At 43.9% G+C, this 26,117-nt stretch overlaps 3 protein-coding genes across 6 annotated transcripts in view; 2 read left to right on the top strand and 1 right to left on the bottom strand.

The window, feature by feature from the left end:
• Positions 1 to 12,239, top strand: part of LOC105894703 (fibronectin type III domain-containing protein 3B) — a 30,300-nt gene extending 18,061 nt beyond the window's left edge. For both annotated transcript variants that reach the window (XM_031583922.2, XM_042710223.1), the window contains exons 17-20: positions 2,810 to 3,031; positions 4,700 to 4,866; positions 5,273 to 5,400; positions 9,706 to 12,239. In XM_031583922.2, coding sequence (XP_031439782.1) covers positions 2,810 to 3,031; positions 4,700 to 4,866; positions 5,273 to 5,400; positions 9,706 to 10,026 — 838 coding nt within the window. In that variant the 3' untranslated portion in view covers positions 10,027 to 12,239. The remainder of the gene's footprint in view (positions 1 to 2,809; positions 3,032 to 4,699; positions 4,867 to 5,272; positions 5,401 to 9,705) is intronic.
• A 795-nt stretch (positions 12,240 to 13,034) lies between these two features.
• LOC105894704 (growth hormone secretagogue receptor type 1) lies at positions 13,035 to 16,196 on the bottom strand. The gene is made up of 2 exons (XM_012821249.3): positions 15,401 to 16,196; positions 13,035 to 14,939 (listed from the first exon to the last, which is right to left on the bottom strand). The coding sequence occupies exons 1-2, from the start codon at positions 16,194 to 16,196 to the stop codon at positions 14,623 to 14,625; spliced, it is 1,113 nt and encodes a 370-aa protein (XP_012676703.1). The 3' UTR covers positions 13,035 to 14,622.
• Positions 16,197 to 18,136: 1,940 nt separating this feature from the next.
• pld1b (phospholipase D1b) overlaps positions 18,137 to 26,117 on the top strand; it is a 36,626-nt gene continuing 28,645 nt past the window's right edge. The window contains exon 1 of one of the 3 annotated variants that reach the window (XM_031583769.2): positions 18,137 to 18,717. The gene's annotated coding sequence lies outside the window, so the exon portion shown is untranslated. Of the gene's footprint in view, positions 18,718 to 23,569; positions 23,853 to 26,117 lie in introns of those variants that run through there. The other 2 variants (XM_031583768.2, XM_031583770.2) reach the window with 2 other exon arrangements.

Here is a 26,117-nt window from a genome sequence, read left to right as displayed (position 1 = left end):
TATATAAGCACTATTTCAGAGTAGTAGCTGAGAGAGAAAGGAGACGGATAAAGTGTGTGTGTGTGTGTGTGTGTGTGTGTGTGTGTGTGTGTGTGTGTGTGTGTGTGTGTGTGTGTGTGTGTGTGTGTGTGTGTGTGTGTGTGTGTGTGTGTGTGTGTGTGTGTGTGTGTGTGTGTGTGTGTGTGTGTGTTCTTTTTATGTTTGGGCACTTATGTTCTTGTGATCCAGTCCATTGACTCAGGGAAGCCACTGTTTCATTACCATGCAGCTAATTAATATCGACATTCATAGTAATTGCGGTGGGATGACTTGTATATTTCTCAGCCATTAGCCATTGTGGGCTCTGAACTGGAACAATCAGAGGAAATGACTTTTGACTCATCAGTTTATCATGCGGTCCTCTTCGCTGGCGTCAATAAACAGGCCCTTTAGTAACTCTTGAAAATGCTTTTCTGAAGAAGAACGATATATGGTCCATACTCCATGGCTGATATATTTAGAGATATACATGACTCCAAATCTATATTCTCAGCATATTACATTGCCAGGGGATGGAACTGCTCGGTTGCTATTTATTCATAGAGGTTTTAATGTTGTAGTAGAATCATCTCCCTTCTGCACTGGAGTCACTGGAATTATTGTAATATTTTCTATAATAAAGCCTTCTGTTTTAAGCTATGGTGTTAACAATGAACCTCATGGGGGGGGGCGCTGTGACGCAAGCCGATAAGTCCCCCCATTTACGGGCTTCATTGCCCGCGGGGACACAGGCTCAAGTCTGGCCTGCTGTCGTTTCCCGGTCCTCTCCCCCACCTCTTCTCCGCCTCGCTTCCTGTCATAACACTTCACTGTCCTGTGCAAATAAAGGCATTAAAAAGCCCAAAATAAATCTTTAAAAAAAAAAAGAAAGAAAAAAAAAAAACAATGAACCTCGCCTCCCTCCTCACTTTGAAAGGCTACAATAGAACCAAGGACAGTATGTGAATATGTATGGATTTATTGTTATTCATCCTAAATGCATAAAATATGCATAACTGATGTTTGCAATTGTACATGATGCAAACAACGGGATTCCTTTTGTATTGTTAATACCGTGAAGAAAACGGTGTGTATCTGGCCCTTGCAACCCCATGCCTCACTCAACCAAAGCATGTTCCATTCTCCCAGCCTCCACTGTTTTCTCACACCACTGAGTCGGAGCAACTGAATTCAGGAAAGGCACTCCGAGCTCGTGATATCTGTCAGGAGCAGGTTGCCATGCTTATTCTGGGCAGCTCATTGACCCTTAGCAGAGAACCTGGTAACCGGGTTGGAGTGCCACTGAGGAGAACTCGAGCGAAATGCTGGCGGTTCTGTGGATTCACTGTTTCTCCCATTAAGGCAGGCTTCTCAGCGCTGCACATGAACAACATGGTAACACAGTTTATGAAAAAAGGAAGGATTTTTGTCTGTGAGGTGCACATGCTGGCTTGCTTGCACGTGTACCATGGATGGCTTTTGAAACAGCATTTTACTTTGCAGTCATAATCACTCAGGGGAAAACACAAAAGACTGAAGCATGCAGGCTATTTACAATCTGCTCGAAAATTGAAGGTTTCCACTCGATGCTGAGCGGCACAAATGCAGACAATGTGGAGAATTGTTGCTCCTGTTGTGGTGAATGGGAACTGAAGCCAGCTGGATGCCACTGGGTGAGTCCAGGTAATTCAGTCGTGAGCCAGGAGCACCTGACAGGATGTGCTGGAGGAGGTCAGCCAGGGAGACTGGGGGAGAAATGACACTGAAAAGAGCCAGCAGCTCCTTCACGGCCATCCAGACTTTTAGGCCAGCTAAAAGGCTGCAGTTGGTCGTGATGGTTACCAATGGTTGATTTGTTGATGACGTCCCATTTAGAAAAGGAACACTGAATCTTGAGAAGTTATTCGATTGAAGAGGTCTTATAGTTAAAGGTTGTTGGTCAGTTGTTGCCTTCACCCCCACTTCATTACAGCTGCTGTGCCTTCTCTTATCTTGTTTGTCTCCTCCTCTCCTCTCTTCTCCTCTCCTCTCCTCTCCTTTCCTTTCCTTTCCTTTCCTTTCCTCTCCTCATTCTATGTGGTTCATAAACACATTGGCTGATGTCTCCTGGTGGCGTGTGTGTGTGTGTCTGTGTGTCTGTGCGTGTGTGTGTGTGCGTCGCCCGCTTCTCTATCAGCCCGTCTGAGTGAAATCTGGGAGAGCACGAGCCACAGTCCCAGGCTTCACGTGAGCCTCTCTGGAGAGACCAAGTTTCATGACCCTCTCGTGAGATTCCCCCCAGGGGCTTTTTAATGGAAGTGCCTGAGTAGAGAGCGAGAGAGAGAGAGCGAGAGAGAGAGAGCAAGAGAGAGAGCAAGATAGAGAGCAAGAGAGCGAGAGAGAGAGCAAGAGAGAGAGGTGAGAGGGCCTTCCCCCAGAGGCGTCTCCAGGCACTCTTCCAGTGCTTCTCATTGGGACTAATGGAGCCGTTTGTTTTTTGTGTCTCATTTTATTAGTTTGAGGACGAGTTTGTTTTGTACCAGCAGAAGAGCAACAGTGCTTGTTTGTCACACGATCGCTATTCCCCAGGCTGGCCAGGAAACGAGGGCTTGATTTGACTGAATTCCACTCTTCAAACTCACATAAACAACCAATCTCTTTGGAGATGTCTGCTCCTTGATGGGCACCTGCGGTCATTGAGAATGCACTACGTTTGTGTCAATATGTTAGCTGTTGTTTATGTCACTGTTGTTGATGTCACTGTTTGTTTTTGACATACTTTTATTTGGTTTCTCTCCCCCCCCCCCTCCAGCGTCCAGGTCCGGGCTGAGAATGAGATCGGTGCCGGTCCTTTCTGTGTGCCCCTGCTGACTCAGACCAGCCCCCTGCCCCCGGCGCCGCCCCGCCTGGAGTGTGCTGCCGTGGGGCCCCAGAGCCTGAAGCTGCGCTGGGGAGACGGCGGCAGCAGCAGCAGCAGGGGACAGAGCTGCGAGGACGTCACGTACACCCTGCAGATGGAGGACCGGAACCAGAGGTGAGGCCCTCAAAAGAAGGCCGTCAGTCCGTGACGTCTAACCCTCAACTTCACTGAGCTCACACCCAAAATATGAGAAATCACATTGTGAATTTGTAGTGCTTCATTTATTTGAATTGCAGTTTGGCACTGAGTTCTTATGTGCTTTTAGCACTTAGTTCTTATACTTAGTTCTTTAGCTTTTTGTTCTTATACACTTTAAGTACTTCTTATGTGCTTTTAGCACTTAGTTCTTATACGTCCATACAGTTGGATTGTGATGGTCTCCACTATGGTACAAGACACACAAGTGAGATTTCATTAGTCTTACCGCTCTTGAGCATTTCAGTTCTGCTTTTTCCGTTGTCTGAATATGAGAGCGATATTATGGCAGCATGAAATAGTTCTCTGGACCACATCTCTCAAGCCTTCTTATTAATAGATGTTCAACTGGCATTGGATTTAATATATTTGATCAGAACTAATGTTCAATGAAAGGGGAAGGGATGAGTGCAGTGGACCTTTTTAAGTGGAAACTTCACAGACGAAAGAGTCACAGTGTGCCTTTGGCGTCTCTGAGAGATGCACCATCCACGTCTGTGTGCGCATTAGCTCTGAGCACCTTAATCAGGAGCCCTGATCTCCCCACGCTGCCTACAATTAGCAGAGCCCAGGTGGACGTGGAAGGGCCGAGGGAAAGAGGGGTCGTCTCGACCAGGAGCCCTAATGCCAGTTCAGACACGGCCTATCCCCCGCCATTCTGTCTGTACATGAGCACTCCTCCTCCGCACATGCCCTCTCTCTCTCTCTCTCTCTCTCTCTCTCTCTCTCTCTCTCTCTGCTGTGTCTTTTTTTGTATCCCTCTGTCTGTTTCTGACTCTCCCAGTCATCTGTTTTTTTTTAAGCTGTGTGATAGAACAGCAGGACTTGCCAACCCTCAGGGTCAATCAGCAGGAGTCTCTCCAGAATGTACCAGGTGTGGTAGATGTCTAGAGAACTGACTGACACACACACACACACACACACACACACACACACACACACACACACACACACACAAAAAAAAACACACACAATACCATTTGTACTGGTATACTTAATCCACTCCATAATTAAATAATTACTTGTTTTACACACCATTTCCATCCAAGTTCATCTGTGGGTGTTAGTTATCATTTTAATTACAGCGGGTTGTCGTGGCCAATCACTCAGTCCTCAGGCCTGTGTGACAGTGCATCACTTTATGGGTGCCATGGCAACCTGTTCCCTTGGTAGACTCGGAAGGTGCCGGGATGAAGCTAAGCCATCCTTCCTCTGGTCTTTTTAATCCTCCTTTCTCTGAGAACATGAGCAAACACTGCCAGCACACCCAGAAGTAATGTGAGGCTTCAGAATCACAGCTTCTGTGTAATTATGGTCATTCACAAACGACACAATGCAGCTGTAATTGCATTTCTTCAAAATGTGAAATGAGAGTGGAACAATTTTGTGAAGCCCTCTGTTGACAGTTGGAGGTTTTGTCAATAGCTTGTTGGAACGTATGGTCCTGGTGACCACAATTATGAGGCCCATGTCTCTGTCACTCTTGAATTGATTTCAGGAAGTCTTGAGTGTTCCTTCCCTGTTTTTCCACCCATGTTTACATCCGACGGACGGCTCATGTCTTTGTCACTCTGCTTGTTGTCTCAGGTTCGTGGCGATCTACCGCGGGCCGAGCCACACCTTCCGGGTGCAGCGTCTAAGCGAGTCGAGCCACTACAGCTTCCGCATCCAGGCCGTGAGCGAGGCGGGGGAGGGGCCCTTCTCTGAGACCCTCAGTCTGTGCACGTCCAAGTCTGTGCCTCCCACGCTCAAAGGTAGCTAAGGATCGCGTCAGCGCACAAAAACCCCTATAGACATTCATTCATTCATTCATTCATTTATTCGTTCATTTTTAATGGTATTGTGATTGTTCACTACACCAAGCCATGTCGGGCTTCTACCCACTAAACGTGTATTATTAATCCACATGAAAATGGACCTGAACAAAGAGCTATAAGGACTGTATTTTTCCTGCATCGTCTTAAAGTGTATGAACACTTGTTACAAAGCACAAAAACTTACCACTTACCACAGTATTTCATGAGTTACTTGGTACACTGGGTCTTCTTTCTCGCCACTTATCACCAATTTTTCAGTTAGTCTTTACAATGTGTGTGTGTGTGTGTGTGTGTGTGTGTGTGTGTGTGTGTGTGTGTGTGTGTGTGTCCTCGTCCTCCGCAGCCCCGCGAGTGTCCCAGCTGGACGGAAACGCCTGTGAGGTCACATGGGAGGCGGTGCCACCCATGCGAGGGGACCGCATCACCTACACGCTTCAGGTCCTCGGAGGCCGAGACGCCGAGTACAAGCAGGTGAGCCTCTCTCACACACCCCCTCGCACGCCACACATGACCTCTCCCACACACCCACACACACCCACACACACCCTCACACGCCACACATGACCTCTCTCACACACCCCCTCGCACGCCACACATGACCTCTCTCATACACCCCCACACACGCCATTCATGACGTACACGCAGGTGAGCCTCTCACACACCCCCACACACCCCCACACCCCCTCACACACCACACATGACCTCTCACACACACACCCCCCACACGCCATTCATGACCTCTCACACACACCCCCCTCACATGCCACACATGACGTACACGCCGTCTGCAGCCACAGTCTATGCTACCCATGATCAATACAGTGCAGTGAGAAAGGGACTGCCCATTTGAAGCGTCTCCTAATTAAATGCTGTCATTATAGTCATTATAGTCATTATAGTCATTATAGGCTTTTGTGCTACGTGTACTGGACTTGCATGCTGATCTCTCAGTTACCTCCTTTTGGTTTTTGTGAGTACAATTAATTGAGATCTTGTTAATACAGACCCTTGTAAATGGGAAGACATCAGGGAATGGCATAAAACAGGGTTCAATGCAGATGAGCTTTTGCAGAGTATGCAGGCTTTACTGGTATCACTTGTCGGTTGGTCTCTCTTCCTGCCTTTCATTTCTAATTTATAACCTTGTTGTTTCAAGAGGTTTGTGTTTTGTGCTCCTTGACTTTGTCCTTGGTCTGTCAGGAAATCCAAATGAAAAATGAAAGATGATCTCGAGGCACAAGGCAATTCAATTCGGTTCTGCACACGATCATCACCGCTCCCCATCATATTTCATAGTAATCAAGTTTATGGAGCAAAACCACACGGCAGGGTAGAGGTTTAGAGCGGCGTCTGTGTTTGTGCATTAGTGCCTTGGTGCATGTATTTGCATACATGTGAGTGTGTGTGTGTGTGTGTGTGTGTGTGTGATGTTTACTTGTGAGCATGTGGTCATAATGTGTGACTTATTTACACATAGAGCAGTAAACAAATCAAATCCATAGTTGGTGCTACCGGAGCTTTGTCTTCATCAGCATCAATTTACCTTTTTAATTAAAATGTTCAAGCTACAGTTTTTGAAGAGACTTGGCAGTTAGGTTTGTTCCAAGCATTTCTGAGAACTTGCCACGGTTCTTCAGTGCATTTAGTCTTGATTCTTTATGTCCCTTCATGTAATCCCAAGTTGCACTGGTTTCTACCGGTCTGAGTTGATGGCATTTTTCATTTTTTCAATCTGCAATGTGGTCTGTTACTTTGTTTTTCTTTGTTTACCGGCATATAAATGTGTCACCAGCAGTAAGGATAGAAAATAAGTGTCTAAGGCAAATGATGGATGGAATGATAGATAGATGGAATGATAGATGGATGGATGGAATGATAGATGGAAGGATGGAATGATAGATGGAAGGATGGAATGATAGATGGAGGGATGGAAGGAAGGGAAGGATGAAGGGAAAGTAAATAAATACATCTGTAGGTACATGTCAGTGCATGTGGTGTAAGTGTTTGTTTGCTGTCTGTCTTGCATACAATCTGTCCAGGCTAAAAGTGTGTTTTTAAAAGGAGACAAATGTGTCCGTTTGTAATAGCCATAGAGTGCCCAGGGTCTTGTCAGGTGTTGGTGGCTCGTGACTCTTCCCTCTAGGGGCTTTTGAGTGGGTGGCCACCATTGCTGCCTGTGTGCTTTCTGAATGAAAAGTAGGGCATTTGCTGTAATCATAAACAGAGCTAACTCTGCAGGTGTATAATTGTAGTAAATCGCTCACACGCTTGGTTTTGATTCAGCCTGCTCAATGATGCCCATTTAGATTCACTGCAAGTCACAGACCAGGCATTTCTTGGAAAATACTTGGTTCACGAGCTTCTTGGATCTGCCCCTGAATTTATAATGAATTGATTTTTATTATTATTTTTCAATTCATTCAATTTCCAGTGGTATGACTGCTATGCTATGTGGCGGTCCCTGACCTCTCTCGCTCCACTTTAAATGCCAGCTCATAATGAGTCTTTATGAGGACATGACGAGGAGGTCTGCTCTGCACACACATGACCAGGAAACGGCAGACTCTCAAGCACTGGTCCGCCCCGTGGAGACATCTTGGTCTTCCATGAGGAGATGAGAACCTTGAGAGAGACTCCGTGCCTCATCTGGGACGAGGACAGACGTCGTTCAGAGGCTTGATATGTGCTTTTGTTGCTGTGGAAACTGATAAACTGCAGGTTACTTTCTCCTGGGTTTAATGTGTTCATATCTCCTGAGAGCTTAATAATAATAATGCATCTTCACAAAATGATGAACCCCTTCAGGTGCAATTTATTATACAAACTAATGGTGGCCAGAAATGGTTCTCATTTATGAGCCTCCGAGTACTAAAACTCTCCACAGGTTTGTCAAGCTCTGAAAAAATGATGGCATGCAATTCCAGAATGTTCTGTTCTAATCATTATAGTAATCTGTTCATTGTGAATTGCAGTCAGTCAGACTGAAGTGAAGTCCCCCTTCTTAAGTCATTTGAGAATATAATCAAAGGATTAGGTCCACCAGAGACACATAAACACCTCACCCACTCACTCTCACACTCTCTCACACACACACACACACTCTGTTTTCACTCTCTCTCTCTCAGTGTGCCTTAGGCAATCCTTTGTTGTCCACACTATTACGTGTACTAAGCACACAGCTTCGCAGGTGGCATTTGCTGCAGTAATCTTTGCAGGCATCCAATACTAAATGGTCAGACTCCATTGATTGAAGTGTCCTCCTTTGAAAATACCCCTTTTAAAAGCCCCACATGGGGATCTCAAGACTTCCTGTTTGTTCCATCTTTTTGGTAATATAATAAATAAATTACAATAAATATCATAAATAATATTTGTCTGTTACATAAAAGAACTGTAGGCTACCATCCATTCCATTTCTGATATGTAGTATTTTATTTTCTAATTGCCTTACGTGTGCCCATGCACCAGAGTGAAATAGACTACTAATAAGTCATTAAAAATAGGTAATTAATTCCAAAAGCTGACGGCAACAACATGAGGATATAGTACCTTTTGTGTTGCATCCCCCCTGGCTCCTTTGATGTGTGTGTGCTTTGGTGTTGGGGCTTGTTTGTTTGTTTGTTTGTTTGTTTGGGAGGGAAATGAAGTGAAGCCGAATGCAAAGACAAACAGCCCCCTTTTGAATGAGGCATGAGCAAGGCTGTGAAGACAGGCCTCCTAAGAGCAGAAAAGGGTCCCCTAGGCTCCTGTTCCTCTTAGAGTAAATGCTGTCTTGAAAGTAACACACACACACACACACACACACACACACACATACACACACACCACAGTGCCACACAAGTACATTTAGACAGTTACATGTGTGCCTACATAGTCTTGCATGTATATATACACACACACAAACATACACACACACACACACACACACACACACACACACACACACACTTCATAGTTACCTTTATCATATGTATAGGCATGTGGGTGTATTTAATTGAATTTAAAAGCAGTGCAAGCCAAGTTTCCCACCCATACTAAATGAAAGCATTTTAGCATTGGAGTGCGCTGCTGCACATCTAATCGTGTTGATTAGATCAAAAATCATCAGTCTGTTTCAGAACATTTGTACCATGACATTAATTGAACCAAAGTGGCAGAGCACTTAGGAGTGATTTTTAATTAGCAAAGAGTACACACAGACACACACAGACACACACAGACACACACAGACACACACAGACACACACAGACACACACAGACACACACAGACACACACACCTCCCTAGACACTTTTGGTCTTATGTAGAGGTGAGCAGTGTCCTCATAGTGCCCAGGTTGTACACATTCATTATTCATATGTGAATGAGTGAATGGATCTTTTTGAGCAGTTTTCTCCATGTGTGTTCTCGGGTGGGCTATGGTCATGATTGCCACGGGGAAGATTGAGCAGCTAGGTAGTGAAGGAGGAGAGGAGAGAGGAGAGGCTTTTTCATTATCTGCCACATCACAAAGCCTTGAAAAGGCTATGAAAGGCAGGGGTTGGTCATGTTGCAGGAGGCCTTTGAAGAACTCCCTTGTTAAGAGCCTCCTCTTTGTACTGTATCCAGGTCAGGTGGGATGCGTCAGAAATGCATGAGATGGATTTGTGTCTGGGCTTCAGTGTTAGAAGAGTACAGGGGTCCATTCGAGATAAATAAATACATCTTGACATCGACATGCTGGCAACAGCTAGTTGGCAGGCTGACCTTGTAACCCTCTCGTGTTGTTTGCTGTAGGTGTTCAAAGGAGAGGAGACGTGCTTCCAGCTCTTCAGCCTGCAGTGGAACACAGACTACCGCTTTCGCGTCTGCGCCGGCAGGCACTGCCCGGACGCCTCCTCGCTGGAGCTGAGCGGGGCCTTCAGCCCGTCTGTCCACTTCACCCCGCGCCGCCTCGAGCAGACGCCGGCCGTCGAGGCCAGCGCCGTGGCCCCGCTGGCCGTGAAGGCCTTCGGAGTCACCTCCACGGACGGACAGTTTGCCACGCTCATCGTGGCGGGCCTGGCCTCGCTCTCCTTCCTCCTGGCCTTCCTCCTGCAGCTTGTCCTCATGGAGTAGCTCTGCCCAACGAGTTGGGTGAGGAAAAGGGAAAAACAAACAAATATATGATATGATAGAATGAAAAGAAAGAGAGGATCGAAACTTTAGGGATATTTCTTTATATGTAAGGGGACACACCTATCCTCTACTATAGATATATATCATATTTGGGATCATTTTAAAAATCCTGTTTTTCTTTTCTTTTTTTTTTTACATGTTGTAGTCTCCTATACGATTCCATCGTCTGTACGTCACATTCCATTTTTCTGTGTTTTAGCCCTTTATCTGTCTGTAACTTTTTATATGTCTGAGGAAAAGGATGCAGTGCGTCTGTGTTGCGCCAGTTCTGAAACCACAATCCTGAAAAAATGGTCTTACAAAAGTATTTTTATACTTTTTTTTTAAATGGTATTTAGGTCCATGACTGAAACAACAAAAAAAAATCTATTTTCTACATCGGAACTTGATGTTTGGTCCTATTTTTCTCTAAGCCTGTTCTCTAAGTGTATTTATATTTGTACTGTTATATTGTCTATGTTACAGCTTTAACATTTGATGGCTGAAGGGATACCCCCCTGCTTTTGGGGTGAGATGAGACCCAGGGGCTTTAGGTGTGTTGGAATAAGGGGGCAGATGGAGTGCTTGGTATGAATTAAACCCGTCGTCCACGTATCCTCTAATGAAGTAAACTGCTGAGTGGGGGTTTATAATACTAACTGTCGAGATAATGTCAGCTGACCACTGGCCAGATAGAATCGACTCCCAGAGGGCAGTGTAAAAGAGAACTGTCCACCCTCAACCACCCAGCACCTTGTTCGGTCTGGATTGGCGTCCTCGTTATGATATGCTGCTTTGCAAATGTACAAAAAAAGGGAAAGTGTCCAGAGCATCAGCAGCAACAGCAGCAGCAGCGGCAGCAGCGTTTATCAATCCCAAAGAGTTTCACCGAGCGACCCCTTAGTGATGACACGAAGCCAGGAATGTGCCTCAGGGACTCGGGTTCGAAAGGGTGACAGCCTCACGTTCCAGGGTGGCAGTGTCTGGCCCCCGTGCCCCCCCCCCCCCCCCCCCCCGTGTCTTTTCCAGTCATTTCATTGGTGTTTTTTTTTCCTCTCATTTTGTGTTCAGTCATTTCAGCCTTACAGCTCAGCTCTGCAGCCTGCTCTTCTCTTAGCCTCACACAATGAGTATAGCCCAAGACTACAGTACACACTCTTAAAGAAACGTTTACTAGCTCAGTCATACCTTAACCAAAGTTAATGAGCGGTTTTTGTTAGGGTTCTATTTATGCTATATATTGCATACCGTACTTTATAATGCAAATCACAGTGCAATCTTCATTTATTTATTTCTTTTAAAAAAAAAAAAAATCAAAAGAACCGTCATACATATTTTCTCATGTAGCATGTCCTATATTTTACCTTTTTTGGTTATGATTTCATTTTTACATATATTTTATATTTTTCAAATAGAAAATGGCATTCCTAACATTTTGTTAATCTTGTTCATGTTTCAGACCTGTCTTTTAATGTTAAGTCTTTTTTTTTTTTTTTAACCATGCAAGTCATGTCCAGATAATGAAGTGAATAGGTGCTGTTCCACATGATGCACACACACCCAATGCTATTGCTGAGGCCCACACACACACATGGCATTATGTTCTTAATCACAAGGTAACGTGTGGGACTCCATAGCATCCACTACCTACTCTGCTTGAACTGGTAACACTTTCCTTGAGTAGTTTTTTCATTCTTTTTCCACCCCCTTCTGTTCACGTCTTGACAAAGAGTCTTTAGTCTTCACAAATGATCTGTGAAAGAAAAGACTTAACCCCCAGCACATTGACCTTTTTTTTTATCGGAATCAATCAGTTTTGTATTATAAGAAAGTTCTCTTGGATTTGAATATTGACACTTGAAGATTTTATCTTTCTTTGATGACATCTTGAAAATGTTACCCTCAAAAGAAATGTTGTTTTTTTTATGTTAACTTGAGCTTAAAAGAAGACTCATTCCACATTGCCATTATTTTTTAAATATAATCAACTATGATTTTTAGAATTCATCAATAATTGTACATTGTAATCATAGACATAGACATATGAAATACTACCATATCAACTTTAATGTATAGATTTTGAAAATACTACCCTTTGTATTTAAGATGATTATGTATCTGTAGCATATATGTAATATATTTATGCACAATAAATGTTTAATTTTTTTCTTGAATATCTGCCTTCCTCGTCTCACACAGTCCAATGAATATGCAACAGAATCCGAGACTCATTCTTTGTCATTCAGAATTCATTCAGAACTGACAGAGTCCTCAACCAGTGTTCTAAAAAGTCTCCCACAGATTCCTCTGACCCAGTACACAAGGCCGATTGATGGGTTCTTCAATGCAGTATACTGACTTTTGAGATTACACAACACAGTTCTACCATAATTGTACAAGCACACTAGCCTGGATACCAGACCGAATTTAGCCCCGCCCACAATTTTTTTGGTTGGGAAGTTCGGTCTGGCATTACTCCATTGAGGAGAAATTATCTGCGGCTCGATATCGGCCGTACCAATCAAATTGTTAAGGCGGGCTTTATACGATGATGGACAGATGATCAACAGTAACGTAACCAACCACGTCACCAACACACGAGTTGAATTCGTTTTCAACAAACATGGCTGCCGCTGGAGAGCTGAAATGTATAGATTCGAGTCCATTTAGACATTGACAGTGCATTCATTTTGAAAGAGGAACAGAGAAACGCGATTAAGGCATTTGTCAATCGAAAAGATGTTTTTGCCTTCCTTCCTACGGGATCCGGTAAAAGTGTAATGTATCAGCTGCCCCTGGTCACATACTACGTTGTTCTGATTGGTTGTAGGTAACCAATTGAGCGAAGAGGCATTTTTTTCTCCTGGTTCGGTTGAAACACGCCCCATAATCACAGCCCAATGGAGCGATATCAGACTCATATTCTGACTAGAATTATGAGTATGACATCGTCAGGCACACTACAATCTCCCCTGGTTTTAGAGTGTTGATGAGACCCAAGACTGTGCTTTTAGCCAGGCTAACTCAATTAGCATATATCACATAAACCTGCCACAGAGGCCATATACTGAGAGGTCTGAGGTATGCACTCCCCTTACTGGGGGAGGCGAGTCAGCCGTTTTATGATCAGTATCACGCTCTGTGCGCATAGCCCAGGAGTTTGGCAGTGAGAGCTATGCGCTGGGCAGAAAGCGATTAATCACTGACCAAAACAAGATTAACAGGCATGCTTTAAATGATTGAAAAAAATTGCTGAAAGTACTGAAACAATTATTGTTCAAATGAATGAAAGTTTTTTGTTTTTTTTTAATAATAAAAAGATTTTAACACCATGGCTACAAAATACCACTGGCATCAACATTATACTCCGATACATATATGATTAGGTAAATACTCTGATTTTAATTAAATTAATAAAATACACATGCCATCTTTTAAATATACACTGTTATCACTGTGAAACATTCAAACATTGTTTATGTCTTGCATTTGTACACATGACCTGTGCTTTTGCAGAAATACAATGCTCTTAGCAAGCTAACTGCAGCTTCATGCTGTACAAATATGAATATTTCTGACGAAGTCTGTTGCTATAGCATGTTAAAACGAATGCTATGAAAGCTTTGTAGCCTGCACTGAGTAAAGAAAATGAAAACAGAGAAACGACAAAACAGCTTTACACATTCATAACCATAAGCCCAACCATCCATTTTAAGCTACGCCAGACACCAGCAAACAGTAAATGACGGTGCCAAATATATGACTGGTTTTCACCAAATGTGCCATCATTTTAAGTGCACTTTTAAACAACATCAAGTACAAATACAACACAGCTACAAGTTTGAAATCAAACGTTCAGTAGATCCCTGTCACGTCGACGAAACTATGTACATAACACACATCTACAGTGCTCACATTGTCATCCAGTGTAAGTTATAAATTAAGGCATTTTCAAGTATGTGTACGGTATATGTGTCTGTGTGCATATTTTCAACAACTTAAGTTGGTGGCATCTAAAATACAAAACTGGCATTCAAGCCCATCCGATGAGACGTCCAAACAAATACACAATACGCAAGAAACGACCCAATGTTAAAACACAGCCTGGTCAACTTCAACAGGCAACAATAGTAATTGACAAACGCTGTTTTGGTTGTGCTGCAGTACGAGAAGCGCTGATCCAGAAATCACATTTCAATTTGTCAGGTTAGGTGTGTTCATTCATAGCTTACATAATTGTGATTGTTGTGCTTAACGACAATGGGTTCGTAATGTAGTGAAATTAATTGTAATTACTCGTAATTGTAAAATTTCTCATATGGAATCATAACACACTCATAAACTCTACAATGCAGTTGGCGGGCTATAAAAAGTGTAATCAGTTGTGAGGACAAGTTGATGAGTCCATGACATGCTAGTTCTGACTCACAAAAACGCAACATCAGTGTTTCTGTCTATTTTATTAGGGACCTTGGAGCTCATCGATAAAGACCAGGCGAACTCTGTCAGCATCACAGGGAAGCTTTCGAGTTCGTATGCCCCGACATCTTCCCAAATTCAGCTGACACCGAGGTAAGTATTGCCACTTGATTCTCCCCATCCAGGCACGCTCTCTGTTTTGACGGTTGCCGATCTCTCTGACGAATGCTTCATTCCGAAGAGTTTACATGCTGCTATCCTGTATTTGTTGGACATGATATTGTATAGAATAGGGTTTATAGCTGCGCTGAGGTAAAACAGCACAAACGAGATCAGGCTGCAGTACTCGCTGATCTGAGAGATGAGCGGTGAGTTGGCCTCTGAGGACTTCGAGGAGAGATAGCGTCCCACGTGGAAAGGTAGCCAACAGAGAACAAACGCCATTACTACCACCACTGTCAAAGAAATTGAAAACACAAGTTACATTCAGTGAACACTCGACCACCGAGCGTGCATAAAATCATTTTTTTTTTCAATTTATCCAAAAACATTTGAAAGACTAATTTGTGAAATTTTCAGTAACTCCAAACACTAGTAATTAGGAGCCAGTCATGATGCGCATCTTCCCACGCTACGCTGTTCCACATCTCTGCAGCGTATTTTTTTTTTTTTTTTTAATCTTATCACACATATACTACTGAAGGTTAATAACCAGTCCTACTTATAGACACATCCTACATCAATTGGCGCACAAAATTCGCATTTAATGTAAATAGTAGTCTACATTAGCGTAAACATTAGCATGAAGTTACGCAATAAAGGACAATAATTGAGAGGTTGCCAACACATCCACATGCACTAGCTACATCTTCTGATAAATGAACGTGAATACTGACAGTGGCATCGGTATCCTTACCTAACATCTTCACACTTTGCTTATTAGTTTTGTCCCGGTTGGAAATGTTGTGTGCAAACGGATTTCTCTTTCTCCTCCACAGCCGTCTGCCAATAAGGCTGTACAGAACTGTCAAACACAACACAGGCAAAAAGAAGAAAACACCGGACACCCACACCATCATGGTTAGAAGTCCGGAGCGGATGGCGTACTCCGTAATTGTGCATTCATTTGTCTCAAGTGGGTCTGTTCCATTTATGTGCTTAACTCCGACAATAACGAATATGGGTCCCGCGCTGCAGCAAGCCACCAGCCAGAGAACGACTATGACACACTTCACGCGTCCTCTTGTCACCACAACTTTAGCTTTGAGCGGGAAACATATTGCGAAATACCTCTCCACGCTCAGCGCTGTGATGTGCAGGATGGTCGAGTAAGTACAGCTCTCGCTGACGAACTGAAATAGCTTGCAGAGTTGGTCCCCAAAATTCCATGGCCGATAACGCCAGATTCTGTACAGGTCCAGAGGCATACACATGAAAATCAACAGGTCCGAAAATGCCATGCTAGACAGGTACATATTTGTGGTCGTTCGCATGTCTTTGTATTTAGTGAACACAATAATGGTCATTAGGTTCCCTGTAACTCCCACAAGGAATAGCAGAGCACAGGTCACAGTTATCGCAGGGAGTAACGACTTAGGGAAGAGTTGGACAGGGTACTCCCCGTAATCCCCCATGGTCTCATTGTCAGTTGCCTCTGCATTGCACAAGCTGAGACTAAGCTGGCAGCTTGAGATGTTTGTCCAGTTGGTCATTACGATGAACCACTGGTTGATTTCAGTAAGGCAGAAACTATCTCAACCCATTTGGCGCACTAACTTCGACAAAAAACGTATCTTTTAAAAATCACTCTTAAGAAAGACATGATGCCCATCTTCCCATCTTGCACGCGCGCCGGTATCAAGGTTTTCGGAACTACATTGTGACAGACCATCTACACAAAGCTGTTCCAATAAAAGATTCCCAAGATTGATATGGTTTTCAAGTTCATTTTCTCAGAGTACTCAAGACGAATGTTCCAAGAGAACACCAAAGACTGAAGAAATCTATCACTTTTCTGAGGAAATGTAAATAAGAAAAGAAGTTTTCGCCCTTGCAGGGAATCTGTGCGCTCTGCAATGAGGCGTCTTGAGATCTGTGGCCAGAGTCGAATGGACACCTTTTGATAGACATGCGCACAATGCCTCCCCAGTTGAATACATTTCCTTTTGCGCATATTAAAAACAAGCCATGTGTCAGTGCCTACAACAGATTGTATATGTTTAATCACAGTGTATTATAGACCACTGTTTATGAGGACCTTGCTAGAATTATGTTTTGTAAGGCTGACACTGGCAAAGATACAGTTTTACACTGCTACCTTTACCCCCATTGTTGATTCGCAACCCTAGATATTAACGCGTCAAATTAAATTTTTCTGTAGACTTACAAATATAATTACATTAAAACGATGGATACATTCAAACAATGATTTCCCTTGCAGACAACTTACTTCACATTGAAGGAGCAGGATATTGTAATGGACATCACCCGTTAGGTTGCTGCCATCTGGTGTTGCGAAACATCCTAGTACCCTGCCGACTGTAACCTATACACAGTTACAAAATTGTATTGTGTATTCAATCAGAATTCTGAGGAATGTTCAATGTCTGCTTTGGGAAAGCCCAATCAACCGTGGATTTTTCAAGAGTGGACTAAGTCGAATCAGTCTTCTATCACCAGCTTTAGATTCCTTTGGTCATTAGTAAGTTGTAACCATGACATGTCGGCTTTTCCAACGTTTTTGTGTGCTGTATATTAATCTGTTATCCACCGTTATTAGATCGTTATATTTTCAATGCTGTCCAGGGTACTGACATTTTAACTGAAATGGGGTGCGTATGGCCTCTTCTGAGTACCGTGCAACCTGTTTTCTATGTTAACAGACTGTCTATATCATCACAACTGTTATACAGTAACATGACTTTATAATATATCATAAAAGTAAGTTACACTAGTAATGTAACCAGGATCCTCGCAGCTCTAAACTTGAATGGGTTTGTTTCAAACTTCAACGCGTGGAAAATGAGTTGACTTGCCGTGTGTGCACAAATCGTTCTCAGTTTGTTCATATCTCAGTTTGTTGAGGAGTCGGTGTTACATTACACATTTGATTAACTGCCTAATTGTATGCAGACCCTCCGAGTTGAACTGACGGGGCTTTGGATAAAAGCGTCTGCTAAATGACTAAATGAACTGACATGTGCGTTCATAAATGGCTACTAGATGGAGTGAGCTAATTCCGGACAGGAAAGCATCCTTTTCAATTCTACCTGCGACACAGGACGGTGAAACGGGCATGTGATGGGCTTCCATCTGAAACTGGTGTAATCAGTAGAAATGCAGTTGTTGAGCACTACCGTGGTTGTTAAAATGGTGTTTTGACTAGCTACGTGGAGGATCCGGATCAAGAACCTGTGCTGGAATGGATGGCTTCCGAGGAACCTGAATGGCTTGGCATGGCAGCCTGACATGCGCATCCTTTAAACTCTACTGCAGTCGAAAGCACTACCCTGTTAATGCATGACTTCAACTTACGACAGCGGGAAGCATATCGTCATGTGCTTTCGTTTATCCCCGAAGGAACTGTGGGGAATTGCCTATTCAACTACTGTGCACGTGAGTTAAACATTCCACTAATCTGGTGAATTTGATCGTTAAATTCATGTGAGGGACGTTTGTTGCCGTGCCGGTCCTGTCGTCTACTTAACATTTCAGTATTGCGGTGGCTTTTTGTCCTCACCGCTGGGAGACAGATGTCTCCTCCTAGCATGGGTGCTCTCATTTGTGGATGTTACACTGGAGGTCGAGAGAGACCGTGACCCAACTGCCGATGTCAATACACTGACAGGAGTCGGGGAGCAGGAGTCTACTGCAGCAAACACTCAGTCCGCATCACGAGCAGCTGAGCAAACAGGAACATATGCACTTCTCACCCCACCTCTGTTTACAATATTGGATTCCAGGAAGTATACGCAGTTATTCTTTTAAGTAACATATTATAATGGGTGGAAATCATTTTCATTATAATGTCAATGGTCATTCAGAGCTTGACTTCGCTGTGGTGGAAGCCAGTCAGGAGCTGCAGGCAGGAATATGTGCGCTAGATTATGAGTGGGCGGGTCCTTGCGCAAAAGTCAGTGAGGAAGCCACTAAGCACCGAACAGGTTGTGGGTTTGACACATTCTTCCGCACGCTTCCTGAACACTTGATGAGGAAAACTTTTTCAGTTTAAAGGTAAGTTCCTCTGCTTTCCCTTATAGAGGGATATTTTCAATGAAACTGAAACTTGCCCCTTTGCTGCCTCCATTGCTGTAATTGTAGCCTAATTTATTTACCTGGAATGATTGTTAAACGTATACGTCGGCTAATTATTTTGAACTGTATCTTTCTACTCTATCGTCTCATCTTGATAACAATTCCATAGTCATCTCAACATGTTTATTCACTAAAATATCCGTTCTTCATCCTCACTTTGGGAATTGGCAGCACTTACTAATTTTCACGCAAGAGCTCGTTAATGTAGCCACATATAAGCGAGGTAACTTGATGTACCGGTAAGGCCACTTACAAGAGGAGTTATCCTTACAGAATGGACGACTCCAGCTAGCTAACGACAGGTGGAGAGGATTATCAAGGCACACCCTTATTCTTGCATCTCCACTCACTTGTCATTTGTCAACAGCCACACGCTCTTTTAGCAACATGAAATGTTTTGGCCAGCTTCTTTTTTCTTGGTGTGTTAAGTTTGCCGGGTAAGTGGAATTGTGATTGCAGCTCGGTGTTTTGGTGGCATTTTCTATTAAGAGCCCGAAGTAGGCGTGTGCTTGACACATCCTGAGTATGTTTTTCAATTACCACTTAACTTCTGGAACTAGATATTGAACAACAGTTTCTCTGATAGTGTACGCGCGTTTGTTGTGAGGTTTTATTGTGAACAGTTAGATCACTACAGCTACAGCTGGTTTTCCTTTCTTGTTTAGTACCTGCCTTCTTACTTGGTAAACATAACATGGGTGTGTTTGGTTGACTTAACAGGCTGGTGAGATGCAGACCTTGCTCTTTGCCCTGGGATGAGGCTAGAGTTTGGGCTGGGAGATCTCGTGTAATCTCTTAACTCATTATCGCCCCTCCACTCCCAGCCAGGTTCAAGCCATCTTTGAGATAACAACCGGATAAGGCAATGCAGGGCCTGATGATGATGGCCTTTCAGTGAACAGAGGGTGTGTCATGGCAGTAGATGTTAAACCTATCATTGCAGACATGTTTAAACATGTACACACACACACACACACACACACACACACACACATAGAAAATACACATACTAACACACTGTACACTTGAACACATTCTTCCAGAAACTCACTCTCTCACACACACACACACACACACACACACACACACACACACACACACACACACATGCATACTCACTGTACCACCTATCAATAGACCATGTGAATATTGTATGTGATACATTGATCAACTCCTACATCAGGCAATCGATTCAAGACTTCCCCTTTGTAAGACTTTTTTTGTGAGATTTATATTTGTAAGCACTGCTGGTGAAAATCAACATGATATTTCCCCTTAATACAGCTGTTGGCCAACAGTGTGTTCAATTGTGCTTATACCCAACAGCGTTTCTAAGTTCTCACTGATAGAGCATGGGTGACAGTCATGAGATGGGAGTTCGTAATTGAAGAACTCAGCTGTCCAATTAAATCGTGAGGTAGTTTGAAATCCGTGCATTGTTGTGTTCCTGGATTTCAGCCTTGGCGTGCTGGCTGGAGCTAATTGTGTGTTAAAGCCGCTGAGGGTACTGCCAGGAAGAGTGCCTATTCTCACGGTGCGTTGTGGGTTTCAATTTGTGTGTTGCTGTTGTGGTCACCACTTTCTGATTCATTCCACTCGTGTTTACGGCTGTTATTGTGCTGCTCCCGTTAACATGGCGAGAGATAATTGGACATAAGATTTTAAAAATAGGTGGAAATGAAGGATGGATGGGGAGCTATGACTGCTTGTATGTTCAGGAACCTTGTTGCTTATTTCACTAACAGTGATTACTTCAGATATCACTGTAATCTAAGCAAAAGGGAACTGGCGGTGTTGTGTAAGAAGTGCTAATGTATCCTGCAGCAGCACAGTGACTGGCAGGAAGCTGTGTGGACCATGTGATATCCCACACTCACCATCGTGTGTGTGTGTGTGTGTGTGTGTGTGTGTGTGTGTGTGGACAATGTGAAGACAGAGTGAAGACAGAGTGGAGTTGGGTGATTGATACGTCTAATCTTAATGAAGATGGTGTCGCTCTAGCTCAGCTCCTCCAATAAGAAAGTTCAAGCAGCATGTGGGGATGACACAGTGGTGGTGATGATGACCCGTTTGATTATTTTATGATATTTATATGTTTATGTTGTGCCAACACCGTCCAGAATGCTATTGGTGTGTCTTATTTACATTTACATTTACATTTAGTCATTTAGCAGACGCTTTTGTCCAAAGCGACGTACAAGGGAGAGAATAGTCAAGCTACGAGCAATAGAACCTGGTGTAACAATAAATAAATACTACTTTACATAAGAAATATAACGAAATAAAAAGAAAAAAAGAAGTGCAGAAGTGTAACTGCAAGTTCTTATAGGTTCATATGTAGACCATTGATTTGTACCACACAGCTGAGAGTAGTTTTCTGGTTGGATTTGTAGTTGGCGTTGTTACCTCTTTGATGACCTCTTTTAATACATCGAAACTCAATTATTAATGTTGCAATGTCTACTCATCTGCCCTAGCAAATATATTAAATCTGAGTGATTGGGGACCCTTTTAATAATTTGATGTTGCTTATGCAGTATCTGTAGATGACACCAGGGGGCAGAGATAGTGTATAGATAGTTTCTATGTGAAAAACCTGCCCTCTAATTTGGGCATCTCACAGATTATAAATGTAGCTATCTCTACCAAATGATGGCTCGACGACAGATGTTATAAAACTGTTGCGTTTATTAAACTGTATAAAACACATTACCGTGAACACCTTAAGAGCTTGTCATCTCTTTTAGTAGAGTAGCGAACCTTAAACCGTCAAGAGTACTAACTCACAGTGACTTTTCAGCGGGCAACCTTTTCACCTCTCAACATCCACCTTTTCACTTCTAAACATCCTGGTCACAGGTCACATTAACAAAATAAAAGTCTTTCATTTTAACAAAATACAATTCTTAGTATCTAATATTAAAGGTCCTTTGTACCACATTTGACATACAAAATATAACATTTCACACTGGATAAACAGGGTCATCTACAATAAATGCTATGCTGTGAAGTACATGTCACCAGGAGCTAATTAAGAATGATTCAGCTATACGGAAGACTGCAAGCTCAATGGTGCAGCAGGGTTTGCATTTCAGACAATGTTTGTTGAAAAGTGGAATGAATATATGAGACCTTGAGTTGAAGCCTGAAACTCCATTAGTCATTTGTATTGAGCATGTAGGCTGTGTGTGAGAAGGTGAAATCTCCCCTTCTCGACGTTGCGCTGAAATGAGTCTGACCCGTGTTACCCTGCAAAAGCGGGCGAGAGACTTGGACTCCCCCTCAACAATGGTTGGGTCCAATAAGGTTGATCGGACCAATTAAGCCTAAGTGGCAGCCTTATTTAAAGGGTGCCTCATTCCTTGAGGAGAAGGTGTGAGAGAAGGAACACTTACCTGATGTGAGGATAAGGGAACACTGTGTTTGGTTGAGTGAATGCAGTTTGCCTAGTTTTTGCAGTACTTTGAGTACGTTTGTCTTTTGGATTTATGTTTATTTTGTGCACATGTTTGGGGCATTGGGGAGAATCCCCTTGTACAATAAATATGAATATATTTTTTTTTATAAGAAGCCACCATCTCCTGCACTGTTCTTTTCCTCTCCCAGACTTCACCACTGACTCCAGTCAGTCCACATCCCAAAATGTGCGGTGGCCGCCTCTGTAACCTCACACTATGCCTGGATCAATTCTCAGAGGCATGAGAAAGAGGCGGTCGAGAGAGAGAGGGTGTGGGATATATGGCTCCGTCTTGGGTGCTTCAGTAAGAGACTATAATGCAAATCCGAGTAGGTGAGAGCATACAAAGCGCTTTTCTGCCACTGACAATATGGAAAGGCGGTGTTAAAATTTCCATTTGTAGAATCCTGAACCAAGTATATAGATGAATTGAATTTCTGAAGGGTGCAGATATCATGGGCATATCCTTGTGCCTGAGAGAGAAGAGAGAAAATATTCCTCATATTCTCATTCACGTTTCACAATCCTGTGTTTTTTTTGTTAAGGGGATGTTGCCTCTTTAAAGAAAAGCTGGTTGCTCATTCTCATCTTGTCATGGCTGCCTGGCCATGACTCATTGATCTTTTGCTTTACTTCGTCCCAGAATTCACATTCTAGAGATGTGTGAACTGCTCATCCAATCACTTACTATGACTCTGAGTGGCACATGATTGGCCGTAGTAATGTGTGCGTCCTCTCTAATAGTTCCAGTAGGAGATGCGATGGAAGGACATGACAGAAGTAAAGCCTTTTGGCCACTTGTGTGAATGTTTCCTTTCACATGACCTTTCAACAAGACTGTCTGTGTGTTATGATGTAAAGATCATCTCGTATACTCACCACACCACAAAGGTTTGGGGATTTTCCATCCAAATGCCTTTCCAGGACTGACTGCTCTGGGACGATGAATGAAGGGTGAGGTAGGTGTGGGTGGTCGGATTGTGCAATTCTTAAACTGGAACATCTCAACAAGTGATTGACAGAGAGAGGAGAAGGATAAAATAATCACATAAGATGACAGGCATTGTGTTTGCGTTTGAGACGGATCAGTAGAGCAAGGGTATGTATGTTTGGTTTGACTCTCCCCTTGAACTTCCTGACCCTCTGATCATTGGAAGTGGACTCAACAGGACAACACACAACACAGAGCACCGGCACGGTGCATTCACTGCGCTCAGCCCCTCCCCTTTAGTCTCTCATTGGCTTAGCCGTGAGATTGACACGCTAGAGCCCCAGCCTCTGCGGTGCTTAAATCATTAGCCCCTCCTCCCTGTTCGCCCTGTGTTCCGCCTACCCTCCTCCCTCTCACTTCAGCGCTGCTCTCCCACCTCACTGACTCAGTCCTGTTGGTCCGGCAGAGGAGCATTTCAGGAGAGAGAGACAGAGAGACAGAAGAGAGAGAGACAGAAAGAGAGAGTGAGAGAGAGAGAGTGTATGCGTGTGTGTTGGTGCAGTTTTGAGGCGTCTGTGTGTGCAGCACTTCCTGACAATTGTGAAAGAGAAGAGAAGAGAAGAGCAAGAGACAGCAATGGGGGCCTCCCGCCCAATCAGGGTGCAGGTCAGTGAACACACACACACACCTTCCTGAGTGTCCATGTGCGTTGGGATTTTCCCCCTCCTGTGCTTTTTGTGTCTTTCTGAGTTGTTCTAAACCCTGGACCTTTTCACACGATCTGTTTTCATGAACGCATTCAAATTCGTTACAAAACACTCTCAACTACACTTTCTTGCAAGTGGCGTTTTTAAATGTTTGCTCGTGCAGTTTTTCAGTGCTGTATTGTCACACAAGGGGACGAAAATGTGCCTTGCTATGCTATAGGGTGTGAGAGTACACACTTAGTTCACACTTATGTGCTGGGCATCTGAGGGAGAGGGAGTATGTGTGATGCCCAGTGGTATATTTGTGGCCGGTGCGGTCCAGTTATTGCACATTTCACATTTCTAGTTATTTGAGAGGAGATACTGAAAAGTACAAACGTGTATTGCTGTTGTCCTGGCAACTGCTTGAGCTGGCACAGTGCCCCTGCAGTTCTGTATATCTTCACCTGTTTGGCATCTGCTTGTGTGTGTGTGTGTGTCTGTGTGTGTGTGTTAGTGTGTGTCTGTGTGTGTGTGTGTCTGTGTCTGTGTGTGTGTGTGTGTGTGTCTGTGTGTGTGTGTGTGTCTGTGTCTGTGTCTGTGTCTGTGTGTGTGTGTGTGTGTGTGTGTGTGTGTGTGTGTGTGTGTGTGTGTGTCTGTATGTGTGTGTGTCTGTGTGTGTGTGTGTGTGTGTGTGTGTGTGTGTGTGTGTGTGTGTGTCTGTGTGTGTGTGTGTGTGTGTGTGTGTGTGTGTGTGTGTGTCTGTGTGTGTGTGTGTGTGTGTGTGTGTGTGTGTGTGTGTCTGTGTGTGTGTGTGTGTGTGTCTGTGTGTGTGTGTGTGTGTGTCTGTATGTGTGTGTGTCTGTATGTGTGTGTGTCTGTGTGTGTGTGTGTGTGTGTGTGTGTGTGTGTCTGTGTGTGTGTGTGTGTGTGTGTGTGTGTGTGTGTGTGTGTGTGTGTGTGTGTGTGTCTGTGTGTGTGTGTGTGTGTCTGTATGTGTGTGTGTGTCTGTGTGTGTGTGTGTGTGTGTGTGTGTGTGCTCCCCATGAGCGACTCAACACTACAGGCACCTGGCTGGTGAGGCATTGAGGGAGTTGAACGTGGGCACCATCTATCCATTTCTGTTCCCAATTACTGTGAGTGCCTCTGCAGCCCAGCTGTCCTGGCACGCTGGCACACTCCTACAGCGGGCAGGATGGCAGGGTGCCCACAGTGTGTGTCTCCTCAGTGTGTGTGTCTCCTCACACGTGAAGCTTTAAAAGCAGTCGGCAACACTTGTTGTTTGCTAAGGATACAGCAAGCTCATGTTGTTTTTTTAAAAAACTTTTTTACTTGTTTAATGTTTGAGTGTTTGAATGTTTCCATACACACTCTATGTTCCAATCACATGCTCTATGACACACATACACACATACACACACACACACACACACACACACACACACACACCTGTAGATGAAATGCTGAGATGAGTGGCCACAAAGCTGAGCTGCCATGTCTTTATCTCCCTCTCCAGCCCAGGGCACACCCTTTATCTGCCTGCTGCATTCCTCTTCAGAAACAGGCAGGGGATTGGGCGCTCATACCGGTCTGACGGGTGCCTGTGTGTGTGTGTGCGTGTGTGTGTGTGTGTGTGTGTGTGTGTGTGAAGGTTGTGTGACTCAGTGTGGTCTCAACATAGGGACTGTTTCTGGGTGGTGGTTGGTTGGTTGGTTGGTGAGAAAAAGCAGCTGAAAAGAGAGAAACCGGGGCAGTGCTCGTGCCTTAAGGCTTTTGTGATTTAGGCTGGCACTTGGCACCGCTAAGAAAGGACTTACAGAAACGCTTGGCTCACTGCCTGCCTGTTTCCTTCAAGAGCTGTTGTGTTTTGCTGTGCGCCCACGTTTGGTAGTCCGCATTTAGATGTGGACACGAGGAACTTGAAAGGTTTATGAAGATTTTCGGTTCTCTTTGAAGACGGTCTTCGTATGCTTTCTCACCCTGGGGGTTTTCAACACTACCCCCCCCCCCCCCCCTCCTCCTCACTGTTGATTATGCAGGTGTTTGTGGCATGTTGGGAGGACTGAGGGCTGGAGAGAAAAAATCTTAGACTCTCAGGCTCTCAAACAAACTACATTGCCCACAAATAAGCCTGAAGGTCCATGTATAAGAATGTTTCGTCCAGAGAAAGACAGAGATGCAGAGACAGATAGAGAAAAAGAGAAGCGTGTGTGTGTGTGTGTGTGTGTGTGTGTGTGTGTGTGTG

The sequence above is a fragment of the Clupea harengus genome, chromosome 17 (genome assembly GCF_900700415.2).
Source record: "Clupea harengus chromosome 17, Ch_v2.0.2, whole genome shotgun sequence".
NCBI lineage: Eukaryota > Metazoa > Chordata > Actinopteri > Clupeiformes > Clupeidae > Clupea > Clupea harengus.
This window is presented reverse-complemented; position numbering and strand designations above follow the sequence as displayed.

What these genes read in the sequence shown, in the direction of transcription:
- LOC105894704 (XM_012821249.3), bottom strand. Translation starts at nt 16,196, where the DNA reads ATGACCAACTGGACAAACATCTCAAGCTGCCAGCTTAGTCTCAGCTTG. An exon ending in GCAAAGTGTGAAGATGTTAG is followed by an intron (nt 14,940 to 15,400) that starts GTAAGGATACCG and finishes TTTCTTTGACAG; the next exon opens with TGGTGGTAGTAATGGCGTTT.